This window comes from Onychomys torridus, chromosome 4 (assembly GCF_903995425.1).
Source record: "Onychomys torridus chromosome 4, mOncTor1.1, whole genome shotgun sequence".
Classification (NCBI taxonomy): domain Eukaryota; kingdom Metazoa; phylum Chordata; class Mammalia; order Rodentia; family Cricetidae; genus Onychomys; species Onychomys torridus.
In genome coordinates, this window is record NC_050446.1 from 47,649,623 (window position 1) to 47,662,978 (window position 13,356).

Below are 13,356 nucleotides of genomic sequence, written 5' to 3' on the forward strand. Positions count from 1 at the left end.
CTTGTCAGCAGCTTTCGAGCCACAAAAATCAAACAGCATAGAGAACAGTTGTTAGGATGAGTTGGGTAGGTTTGGGAAGCAATAACTTGAGATAATTTACCCTGCAGTCTTGGCATTATGAGAGTAATTACAACTGCAAAATTTACAACAGTGGTTTTAATTTCTGTCCCATCATAACAGACATGAAGTGGTAACTGTCTTGCATACACATTACAGTCAATACTTTAAACACAAGTTCTACACACACACACTCTTACTCTGTGATATTACTTTAAAAAGATTTATTTGTGGCTATCTTCCTGCATTCATCATGTGTGTGCTGTGCACATAGAGGCCAAGAGGGTGTTAGATCACCAGGAACTGGAGTTACTGATGGTTGTGAGCCACCATCTGGGTGCTGAGAAGTGAACCTGGGTCCTTTGCAAAAGTATCAAGTGTGCTTAACCAGTGAGTCACCTCTCCAGACTTGCTCTGATACTTATAAGTGTAAATGCTATGTGGTAGAATATGAACTGCTTCTCAACCTCTGACTAATACCAAATGTAGCATATGCACAATTCAAAGTTTAATCTCAAAGGCAATATCAATCTATACTTAATATATGAGAATACTTACCAATATTTCAAGATGTGCACACAATGAATAAACAGTATTATATAGTGTACAGCTCAGTAATAGACCATCTGCCTGAGACACAAGAAGCTCTAAGTTCAATTCCCATTGACACAGACATACACATACAAACATACACTATATTTTTCCCACAATAATATATTTCATTTTTCTCAGGAGAGGGAATAATTAGTCTTATTTTTAACTGTTCTTCCATATATCTACTGGCAATGATTTTCAATCACTTACAAAGCTTTTATTTCTAAAAGAGTCTCTATTCCAAATTTAACTATTTCTACAAAAACACCTTAAAAACTCTAGAAGTGATTTTGATGTATCATTGGGACAAAGATCAGGCTATCTGTCTATAGAGTAGTAAATTATGAATTTCCTGTGTAATACATATTTCATAATCTCTAATATTAAGAGTATCATTCCATCTGGGCAGTGGGATTTCAGTGAGTTCAAGGCTAGCCTGGCCTACAGAGTGAGTTCTAGGACAGCCAGGACTGTTACACAGAGAAATTCTATCTCAAAAAAAGCCAAAAACCAAACCAAACCAACCAAAGAATATCACTCTTAGGCTACAGAGATGGTTCAACAACTACAAGTATGGGCTGCTCTTTGAATTAGGGAACCCAGGATCATTTCCCAGAACTCCAGTTTCAGGGTATCCAAAACCCTGTTCTGGCCTCCCCTGTCACCAGGCATGGCGTGGTGCACAGACATACAAGCAGGCAAAGCACCCACACACATAAATAATACTACCACTCCTTATAATCTTCTAGTACAATTAAAGACCGAAATTGTGCCATTATAGCAGAAAACTAATTATACTATAGCAAGTTCACTGGGCAGTAAGATGTCATGGTTACCCAGTTATTTTAGGAAATGAGAAAGGAAGAACATTAGTAAAATATTCACTGTATTTTGTTGCCATAAAAATATCTTTCTAGTATTTTAAAAACTCTACTAAAGAATAAAATATTGAAAACAAAATGTTCAGCCTGTCAGTTTGACCCCCAAGCCCTTAAAATGCAATCAAAGAGTCATGTGTGTAAAATGAACACTTGGACTGGCGTATCCAACAACTGCTACAAATGATCTCAAACCTGAAGATTCTATACTTCAATATACCATTTTTTCAGAAGACTAGGTGATTATCTGGTAAGTTTCACACTACCTTGGCTATCGGGATAGAGAGCCCCACAGTACTACTATCAATATAGGACAGTATCCTCTGCTTCTCCAATTATCCAGCGTAAAATGTTAAGCCTCACAGATCCTGCTCTGGTAAGCGCGTAAGAATTACTCATGGCTGGCATACTGAGCTTTCACTCACTCAGAGGCTGTGTAAACACAGGATGATTTTTACTGATAATTTATGGATTGTGTACTTACATATCTTACTACATTTTTTAAAATTCCTAAAATGGTAAATAATCATAGTTGTAAACTATATTTAAGAAGTTCTTGGGGGGGGGGGGGGCCGCTGGAGAGATGGCTCAGCAGTTAAGAGCACTGATTGCTCTTCCAGACGATGTAGGTTCAATTCCCAGCACCCACATGGCAGCTCATAGCTGTCTGTAACTCAGATCCGAAACCCTCACACAGACATACATGCAGGCAAAACACCAATGCTCTTAAAACAAAATAAATAAAAATTTTAGAAAGTTCTTTGGGATTCTTACTAACATAGAAGTGCTACAGTGTAGAGCTCAATCTTGACACCTAAAAGTCTGGCAATTGTGTGTTTAGATGAACTTACACAGTGTTCTCATCTTAAACACTAGGTAATGTGTGTGAGCAGCTGAGCGGAGGGGCAGGATGTGCTGACAGAGGGTGAAAAACTTTGTCAAGGTGACGGGCTGACAGTGATGGTAACTTACTCTGTCAAGAAACATTCACTGATCACCTACTGGAATATATCAAGCACTATACGAGACTGAACTTAAAACAATCCCACTTAAATTAAAGCAATGTCACTTTCATCTTCCAGGCAGTTTTGTATTCAAAAAGCTTGGAAGTTTATTCTGCTTGAGAACAGTAAACCAAATATTACTTTGATGGAAATTAATGCAGATAACCAATGACAGACAATGCACTTTTCCTTCAACCCCACCCCCAACACACTTTCAGGAAATTAACCATGTATATATTTGGGCAAGAGATAAAACTAGCAACACCCTCCCCCTTTGAATTTTCTATCAAATATTGATCCTTATTAAGAATGTACCCTTTATTGCATGGTGTTATGGAAAAATACCGCCCCTCTCAGTTTTTTGAGATAGCATTTCTCTATGCAGCCCTTGGCTGTTCTGGAACTCGCTCTGTAGACCAGGCTGGCCTTGAACTCACCTGCCTATGCCTCCCAAGTACTGGGATACTTTTTTCTTTTTTAATGAAAGGAAAAGTTACAAAGAAATTCCAGGTATCATTTCCAATAGTTCATTTTGACTATTGGTCTGAATAAGGTGACGCATACCCGTCACTGTCACAAAACCCCACTTCTCTTGCAGTGCTCATGCTGAGACAAGAGTCACTGTACAGTGCTCACTGTACACAGCAAGGCTGCTTCACTTCTTTTCTTAGAAAACAGCTGACACAGTAAGAGTTCAGGTTCAGGAACTATGACTGGTGAAAAAGATAAAACAGAGGAGGAACCACAAGGACACCACACCCTCTCTCCCACTCAAACCCTTCAGAAAACAATTGGGGCCACAGGACACAAGGAGCATTTCTGAAAACTGATGAGGCCATGAAGCTACCTGTGCCCATTTTAAACTGAGCATGTTTATCATTTTATTTAACTTCTTTAAAATATGTTTATTTGTTTGTTTGTTTGGGTTTTTCGAGGTACTAGTTTCTCTGTGTATCCCTGGTTGTCCTGGAATTCACTCGTAGACCAAGATGGGATTAAAGGTGTGCGCCACTACCACCCACCCACATTAAATTGAGCATTCAATCAAAGCAAAAGCAAAACAATGTATTAGGGGAAATGGGAATAAAAATAAAAAAATTCCAACTTATTTATGATGGAATTCATTTCCGGCTCACCTTTTTCTACTGAGTGTTCAGACTAGAGCATTAAAGAAAGGCGGCTGGCTAGTGAGGTCCTGTCTGTGGCTGTTGGCTTGTCTCTGTATGTACATCAATCACCTGGCAGAGAGGAGGAGCGAGAGGAAGGGAAGGGCAGAGGGAGGGAGAGAGCTGAAGGTGTATGTTAAACAGAGTAGAACTAAGGAGTGCTCCGAGTGCAGCACCCACTTCAGACTCTGTGTACCTTGAGCAAATGTCCTTAATGCTAAATAACACAAAGCTCCCAAAACAGAAACACAAGTTCAAGACCGGGGGCAAAGGGATACAGCTCAACAATACCCAAGGAGATAAAGAGTAAACTAGTTCTGGCAATAAAATGTATTTGTAAACGTCACTGTTCAACTCTAGTTTAGCTTAGGCAGTATTACAAAAGGTGAGCATTACAGATAAATTTGAGGCCAGGTGGAATAATATGGTTGCGTGTCTGCTTTATAAACATGGACGTTGTGGAGTACATTTTCTATATAAGTACACATAAGAAACACAGATACACTACTATGTTTCTCCTATGTTAATTATTGAAAATAATATAATTCAGCCGGGCAGTGGTGGCACACGCCTGTAATCCCAGCACTCGGGAGGCAGAGGCAGGCGGATCTCTGTGAGTTCGAGGCCAGCCTGGTCTACAGAGCTAGTCCAGGACAGGCTCCAAAGCTACAGAGAAACCCTGTCTCGAAAACCCCCCAAAAAATAAAATAAAATAGAAAATAATATAATTCAATGATATAAGCAAGGCAGAGAAAAACATCCTAGGACACCCAAAAGTAGAGACAGAGTGGGAAGAGTGACAGTGTTTGTAATCATAAATTCCAAACAAGCTAGAAATTACTTGATTTATCTTGGTTTACCAAGCTAAGTGGGTGAGGACAGCAACCATTCAGAATTTAGAAAAAGCTCAAGGGGAAAAGCTACTGTATTCACACAGGGAAGACTCCTCCTGTAGACCTGCAAACAGGCTTAACATCATGGAAAGACCATAGGACTACTGGTAATTAGGAAACAGTCTCCTTGACAAAGCTGAACAGCAGATAAAGTACATGCCTTAATTCTAACCTCTGAAGGTAGCATGACGATTGCTTTTGTGAAATTTTAGCCGTCCTCAAATCCAAAATCCATTCACACTTTACTTTTAAAACAGAAAAACAAGGCTGGAGTAAAGCTCAGTAGGAGAGTACCACACATGGCTCTATGTTTATACACCAATAAGGGGTGTGTGTGTGTGTGTGTGTGTGTGTGTGTGTGTGTGTTAGGAAAAAAGGCTATTGGATATCCTGGACTATCTACCTAAGGGGTGTGTGTGTGTGTGTGTGTGTGTGTGTGTGTGTGTGTGTGTGTGTGTGTGTGTGTGTTAGGAAAAAAGGCTATTGGATATCCTGGACTATCTACCTCTGTCCTAGCTCTGCCTATGACCAAAGCCCACCTACCATCTGGACTTTATTCATTCACACCGTGTGGGGGGGCTGGTTTCCTATCTTCTCTCGTGATTCCTCCCCAATGCTGCTAGGGTCCTTCCTTTTTGTATTATAGACACATCAAGACTGTGGCTCTGTCCCTCTGTCACGTCGAGAGTCTGTCAAAAGCAGCCAACATTTGCTGTCACTATCCATCCCTTTCCAGTCACTCTTCTCCAGCTACGCTCTAGCACCTCGATCCCCTCCATCTATGGAACCTGAGCCTATGTGTCAACTCTCAGGGCTTTTACAGTTGTTCCTAATCTCTTCACTGTTCTCCCCACTGCCTACTATCAGAACAGGGAGTTCACCTCTGTCTACAATATCCATCTTATCTGCTGACATTTCTCAGCAACAAGCATACTATTAAGGTAAACTCATTCACAGAAACAGCTTTCAAACCCTTAGGTCTCAGGATCCCTCTATAACTCTCTAATATTGCTGAGGACACAGTGATGGTTAATTCAGAATGTTAACTTGGGAGTTAGACCACTTCGAAGATAAATTTTTGTGAATGAAGATGATCTCAGCCTGAATAAAATGGCGGAAGCAAGTGGGGCACCAGCGCTCATCTCTCTGCTTCTTGGCCATAGACCCCATGTGACCCGCTGCCCTATGCTCCTTCCACCACCACTAAAGCTGCTATCACTGCCCTGCCTTCCTACCATGATGAACTAAGCTCCCGAAGTATGGGTCAAACAAACCCACTGGGGTGGAGGGAGCTCTTAGCAACTGTGTGCTGCTGACCTGAGATTAGGTATGCCAAGGACCCTAATACTCCTGGTCCACTGACACTGTGAGCACTAAATGTGACACAGCCTGAGACTGCTTCCCCAAGAGACCCCTTACTAAGATTAGCTAAACTGTCTCTTGGATCAGCTGTGTACAGTAACCCCACCTCTTCCTTCAGCCATATACAAGAAACCTGCCTCTTCCATTCAGATGGGTAAAATAAAGCAAGCTGAGTTTCCTCATCATCATCAAAATGTCCACCTTATCCCACCTGTTCTTTGTGTATGTCTGCCATTTCTTCATTCCTCACAAGCCCTGACAGTCAAGGCAAACTTCTTTCCTTGAGTTGCTCTCGTCAGTATTTACCACAGTGATAGAAAAGCTAGTACAACCCAAACAGCTTTCATTTGGGAGGTTACAATTTCAACATTTCATCATACTAGGACATACAAATGCATAATGCATAGATCATCAGTGTGATGTCATCATGTGTCGTATAGTCTGGAAATTCTCCACAAACTCTAAGAAAAGAAAGTGATGTGATAGGACAGTTACCAAACCTCCCTGGAGCAAGTTTCAGGGACCGCAGGAGCCCTGAGACTGCGTTGTAAGATGTGGCTGTCTGTACCTAAGGCTTCAGTACTACCCATGCCAGAGACGTCTAGGTCTTTCCCTCTAGTCCTCTGCTACCTGCAGTACCACCTCACTTGTCCATCCCAGGAAGACAAACGCAAGATTACCAAGAACTCAACTGACTACCATCTACTTACTCTCCTTCTTGCTGTCTATCTCAAAGGCAAAACACTTTGAATCATCTAGGCTCCTTCCTTTTCCTTCTTTTTCCCAATATCAAATTCTGTTCATTCTTCTTTTTAAATCTAGTAGGATGCAAGAGAATTAAAAAAAAAAAAAAAAAAAAAAAAAAGCCACAGAACTACTGCCCTGAGCACCTAGGGACTCACTGCACATTAAAGTCTGAAAACGGCCCAGGTGGTGGCAGTCATAGTAACTTCTCAGTGAACTCTAAGGATGGAGGTGGGAGCAGAGTCTAACAGACAACACGGAGAACAATATAATTAGAGCCTCTCTCAGGGATTGGCATTTTATAAAGAAGGCAACCTGTGTCACAAAGTCATCGCCCTCAACTCAAGTCTCATCTCCTTCAAATTCTATCCTCTACCCTGAGACCAGGGGAACCTTCTATACGCCTATTTTTATTTATTTATTTGTTTGTTTATTGCTTGTTTCTCCCACTTCAAAGTTGTCCCATCACCAAATTCCTCACCATGAAATTCAAGGGCCTTTAAAATGTGATCCCCATCTCCCATCATTTTATACCAGAAGTTGGTAAGCCACTGAGATCTGCTAAGCTGCTTGGTAAAGTGTCTTTGGTGGTCTTAACTGCCTTAGGCCCAAGAACCTCCGCCATTATCTCCGAAACTCCACTGGCCATGCTTCCACACAGAAGCAAAGACACCACAATCCCCTAGCCTGCCGCCTTCTCACATTCTGCCTTATCCTCTGGGATGCTAAGGCACCTCCTCATCTCTTTCTGTCCACCTTCCCTTGCAGGCCCATAGAACTGAAGGTTTCCTACTCTTGGCTTTCACAGTATCCTGCACTCACACTGTTCAGAAAACACTGTTTAAATGTCAGTCTGTCCCTCCCAAATGCTAATTTCACTGGAAGGCAGAGATGATTTCCTATTTATTTTCTTCTTCTGTGCTTGGGCTAGGTAAGCAGACAACTGCTACCCAATAAATGCTCATATTGGCTTTGAAGTTTGTGTAATAGACTTAGAATGATGTGAAAGAAAACAAACAAGAACCTCCCTATCTACCAAGTACCTGCATGATCAAGAGGGAAGAGTTCGGGTGTGATGTGGGGGGGGGTCCATGTGAAGAAATGTACAAGGATGTAGAGGGCCAGAAGTTCATGTCAGTTGTCTCCCTCATTCCCTGCCTTATTTTCTGAACCAGGGTATCGAACTGAACCTGGAGCTCACTGATGGACTAGACTGGCTGCAACAAATCCCAGTGATCTGTCTCCTTGAGCACAAGGGTCAAAGGCATGCCACCACGCCCAGTTTTGTGTGGGGGTGCTAAGAATTCACACTCAGGTCCCTGTTTTTGCACAGTGCACTTTACTGATTGAGACAACTTTCCAATACCTGAAAAATGTTTTTATTCTGTAATCCTACAGATAAAAATAAGTCATAGGTGCATATTCAGTAATACATAGATGAACTAAAAGTATAAATTAAAGTAAATTCAATTAACTTGAACTGACTATGAGGTATTTTTCAGGTATTTTAATAGTAAGAAGAGAGAAGACACTATGATTCTGGGTGTGTGGACAGGAGACAACTGAGGCAAGAGTGAGTTAAATCCTAAGTAGTAAAAGAGCAAACAGATAATGTTCAACTGATGACCAAAAACAGGATGTACACACATTTCTATTCAAATTTGTAAGTAAATGTCAGGAGGAAAAGTTAAAATAACTGAGCTTTGGGTAGAGTTAGGTGAGAGGACAGCTAACTAAAAACATAAAGAAACCTTCCAGTATGGCTTGCATGCAGAAACAAACACTATTATTTTAAAAAGATATTAAGGGTGCTAGGACTGTAGCTCAACAGTAGAGTATCAAGGCCTTGGTTCTCTCTCAAAAACAACAAGCAGGAAACAGATTACCAAAAGAGAAAAGTGATGTCAGGAGGTAAAGGATACTACCTAAATTATACTACTCAGCCTATTTAGCACAAAAAGTACTTCTACCTCACGACCATTTACTCCCAATATTTTAAATCATGACCTATGAACATTCATATTTGGTATGCATGGAATTTCACCTCAAGGAAACTCATTAAGGTTCCTGCTACAGAGAGAACCTGAGACTCATTTTACTTAGATAAGTAACTTCTGACATGGAATGTAGAACAAATAATATAAGTCACTTCTTTGAACATTAGGGAACATGTACAATCTGAGAAAATGTCAAAATACTGTGCCACTAAGCTTAACTATCAATTTGTAAAAATCCCATATACAGAACACAGGACAGCAAAAGCCAAATGATTTTTTCAAGATTTTCTATTACTGCTCAAAATGTCTAAACAAATAAATCTATGTACAAGTAATGCAGCTATTTAAAATGCAACTAAAAATATAGCCATGGAATTCTTTCAAGGGAAATTTTATTATAGATTAATTCCTCTAAAATAATCCAAATATTTTATCTATAACTTGCATTGTGAATATTGGTTAACATGAAACACTTCATCCCCTATGAAGATCTTATGTAGGGAATCTAACGTTTACTATGTTTTGCTACTGAAATATATATATATATATGTATGTATGTATATGGTTAACAGAAAGGAAAAAACACCTAGTTATTTTATTGCTCTTTATAACACAAGATTATGAAAGGACATGTGAAATTTTTCTATGAAAAATATCAAGAATATTCCAAAGTCCCAAAGAAATAAAGTAGAACTATTCTTGATGAGTTGGTTTTTGGTTTGGTTGGTTTTGAACTCCGCTTGGATGAGAACTAGCCTATTTTGAGGTCTTAGTACACAGGTGCTAATCTCAAAGACTCAACTGAGATAACTGAGGCTACAGGGCAACTAACGCTTACCTCAGGGGACCTACTGCGGATAAAGTCCCGGCACTTGCTCAGTCCTTTCAGCTGCCTGCCAGTTGTCTCTGTGGAAGGAAAGCCTGATGAGTGAGAACCCTGTGCCACACTCCCGTGGAGTGTAGGGTGCCTGTACAACTGCACACAACTGCCTACCTACAGGCTCCTAGAAAGGCTAATAACAACAGCTAGAAAGATGCCACCTTCGAGTTTCTCTCTCCACTGAACAAGGAAGCCAAATGCAGTAAAAATTCCTGAGTGTTAACGACCTACTGACAGAAAAAGACTACAAGAATCAAGTACAAATGAGTCACACCGACAGGAAAAACACGAACATATACATGCCGCATACATACACACATACATTGGTTAAAATGGACAGAATTCAATAACCTGAAAGGCTAGACCCACAAAAAGTCATTGTATCAAAACATGAATATAAACCCAAACACACTCGTGTCCACCATTTTTAGAAGACGCCATCAAGTATATCATGCACAGAATGGACCATACCGTGGACCTAAATGTCCACTTATAAATACCACGTTCTTTCTTGGTGAGGTTAGTAAATGGGTGCTAGAAAAGGGGATTTATCACATTTTTTAAAAATATGCAAAATGAAACCCATCAGCTTGATTCCACGAGAAATTCTATAAAGAAGATGTATTTTTATAACTAGGAAAGTACACAAACCCTTATAAAGATCAAACTAAGAAGGGAAATACTAAAAACTTAAAAACTGAACTGCAGCATATTTCAAAACCTACCTTCATCTTATAAAACCAGGAATGGCTGGCCTTCTATTGCTAACATCTTTGTATTATTCATGTGCAAATTAAGCTACAGAATCAAAAACCTGTATTCTTTCAAATGTCAAATGCAACCTTCAATCTAAACTGTGCTTCACTGAGGCCTCCCCCACTCCCTACCAGCACCACCCGAGGGGTGGGGGACTACATCGAAAATTCTAGAAGAAAACTTTAAATTAACCTTCAGTACCACAGTTGTTAGGGCAAAGGGGGGGATACTCATTTAAAGAAGGACTCCAGTTTTTACTCTCCCAGCATCACATTTCAAATACAGTGACTTACCTCTGACTCTTTGTCACTTAAAGACCCTAGGCTTCCAAAACTGTGATTGGAACTTTCATTATTTGTTGAGGCCTGTGAAAGATTTTTAAAGGTGAAAATTAGGAGTCATGTTAAAGAAACATATTACAAGGTATAAAGTCAATCTTTATATATATGAAAATCAAGTATGATTTCTTCAAACAAGGAAACCAAGCAAGGTAAATACAAAAAATACCATGTTCTCAATGCCACAAACGTTTGGAATCACTTGTCAAGCTACCAAAATTCTGCTGTTCGAGGATCTTACTTGTATTGGTGATTTTTTTACATCAATTCAAAAGCAAAGGAATTGGGCCATGTCTGGGATACAAGATCACTAAAGTTACCAGCCAATGCAAGAAAGCATCATCCATGTGCCTCCGTCAAAATGATCGCATTCCATGTCTCATACTTTCTTTCTTCATAGAAAGACTGCCTTTTTTGGTTCTATTTTGACTTAAGAAACTCTTAACTGCTTTGCTCCAGTTTCCACATTTTCTGGACAATGTATTTTTAAGCAGTGATGATCAGGCACAAGCTTTTTATTAGGAGGTTAGTATCTGCTTTGCTTCTGCAATGCTTAGCATTTTGTGGACTCACATCAGTGTCTTGGATCTATCCTTAAAGGAATGTTTTGGCCTGATGATGATGACACGTTACTACACAAATGCAAACCAACTGATATCCTCAGATGTCCCTCTCCTTTGTAAGAGTAGTTACAAATCTTACTGTTCAATTACAAATTGGCCTAATTATCTGTAGATAAATTTCTGGTGACAACTGTGAGCCACTTCTTGTTATGAACCTGTAAGGCTATCAACACAGAATGGAGCTGAAATGGTTAAGAGTAAGGAGTACTGGGACAAAGTTAAAATTGAGCAGACATGTCCTTAGAAATTCTGATCTGGAGTAATGCAGGTAGTGGCAACGTTTCTGACCATCTGTAAAACCCCATGAAGACAGACACAAAAAACAGTTACCAAAAATCTACAGACACAAACAATAAAGCCAAGTGACAAGAATTTCCACCAAGTCTCCCTAAAACAGCCGGTGGGGACAATGCACAAACAACCACAAGACCTGTATGGAAAATAGCAAATAAGAGAAAGGCTGTCTGCAGAATGACAACGGGATGTCACCAAACAGCAAGCCCCATTCCGAAAGTAAGTTAGCAGACAATGTAAGGTCAGAAGCTGCAGTCGGAGACCCCTGCCTCTGAAATAGTTACTGAGTACAAGGAGTCCATCCACAACTAAAAAAGGTTGAGCCAGTGATCTTAAATGAATCCTGGAAAGACCTGTCCGTAAAAGGGAAGGACGTAAGGGAGTGCACGTTACTGGATGTGGAATTAAAAGGAGCACAGTAGGTACAAGAGCAATAAAGGGAGAGAGATGTCCAGATGAAAGAGCAGCAGGGCTAGGGAGAGATGGCTCAAGTGGCAGGCGGCAAGCGAGGGGCCTGAGTCCAGTCCCGGAGCAGTGGCAGCATGTACCTGTCCTCTCAACACTGCTGAGGCAGAGACATGCATGCAGGCAAAACACCCAAAAGCATCATATTAAAATTAAGAATTCTATAAAGTGTGTAGTGATGGAAGAAGGCACCAGCATTGATCTCTGGCTGCCAAAAACATACACACTTCACCACAGGTGTGTAAATACACAGATTTCTGAAGGCACAGCCTAAACCACCTTAGTGTTCAGGCCATCTGATTTCTCAAAAAGCAAACAAAACGGGTCATCTTACCAAGTTATTACAAGAAAAACAAAGGTGTAACAAGAGCCCAAATTGACAAAAGCGCCAGAAACACCCACAAACTAGGTGACAATTCTCCTCCAAATCACATGAGACCAAGAAGAAAGAAGAGAGCTGGAGAGGTGGCCACTAATCCTCACAACCTGAGTTTTATCCTCTGACCTCCACCCTTCCCCCCACCTCACCCCTTCTCTCTCTCTCTCTCTCTCTCTCTCTCTCTCTCTCTCTCTCTCTCTCTCTCACACACACACACACACACACACACACACACACACACACACACAGAAAATTAAATTAAAATAAAATTTTTCAAAAATAAGCCAGGTGGATCTCTGTGAGTTCAAGGCCAGCCTGGTCTACAGAGTGAGTTCCAGGACAGCCAGGGCTACACAGAGAAACCTTGTCTCGAAAAACAAAACATTCTTTTTTTCCCCCCAAAACAGAATCAGTTAAGAGTTCATCTAAGCTCAAGGCACATACAATGAAGATTAAATGCTAGAGATAAAGACAAGATCCTAAAATGCTTCAGAGAAGAAATAATTCAATCACAAGGATCAGAAATCAGAATGGTACCAGAGTGACAAGCAGTAACACAAACAATGCTTCAAAATTTGAGAAAAATGACTTCCAATCTAGAATTCTACTCCTAGATAAATGAACCAAAAAATTACAGGAAGAAAATATGCAAATTTTCAAATTCACCAAGTTCTTTTCCAAAGGAAATGATTAGAGAATGTGCCCAACCAAAACAAAGAAATAACCCAAGAGACAGAAAATATGGGATACAGGGAATATACAAATCAGATAGAAATAAATACTCAGGGTTGGAAGAGCAATTTTAGGATAGTACACATTCCAGAGGAGCAGAGCAAACAGCCACGGTTAGAAAACATGAAGCACTTCAAGGGAGAGGTTTAGAACAAGGGAAAGAGGGGATAATTAGTATTTTTAAATGATATCTG

At 40.3% G+C, this 13,356-nt stretch overlaps 1 protein-coding gene across 2 annotated transcripts in view; it reads right to left on the reverse strand.

Moving 5' to 3' along the window:
- Tlk1 (tousled like kinase 1) overlaps positions 1–13,356 on the reverse strand; it is a 118,098-nt gene that overhangs the window by 53,086 nt on the left and 51,656 nt on the right. For both annotated transcript variants that reach the window (XM_036184190.1, XM_036184191.1), the window contains exon 3: positions 10,625–10,696. In XM_036184190.1, the coding sequence (XP_036040083.1) occupies positions 10,625–10,696 (72 nt within the window). The remainder of the gene's footprint in view (positions 1–10,624; positions 10,697–13,356) is intronic.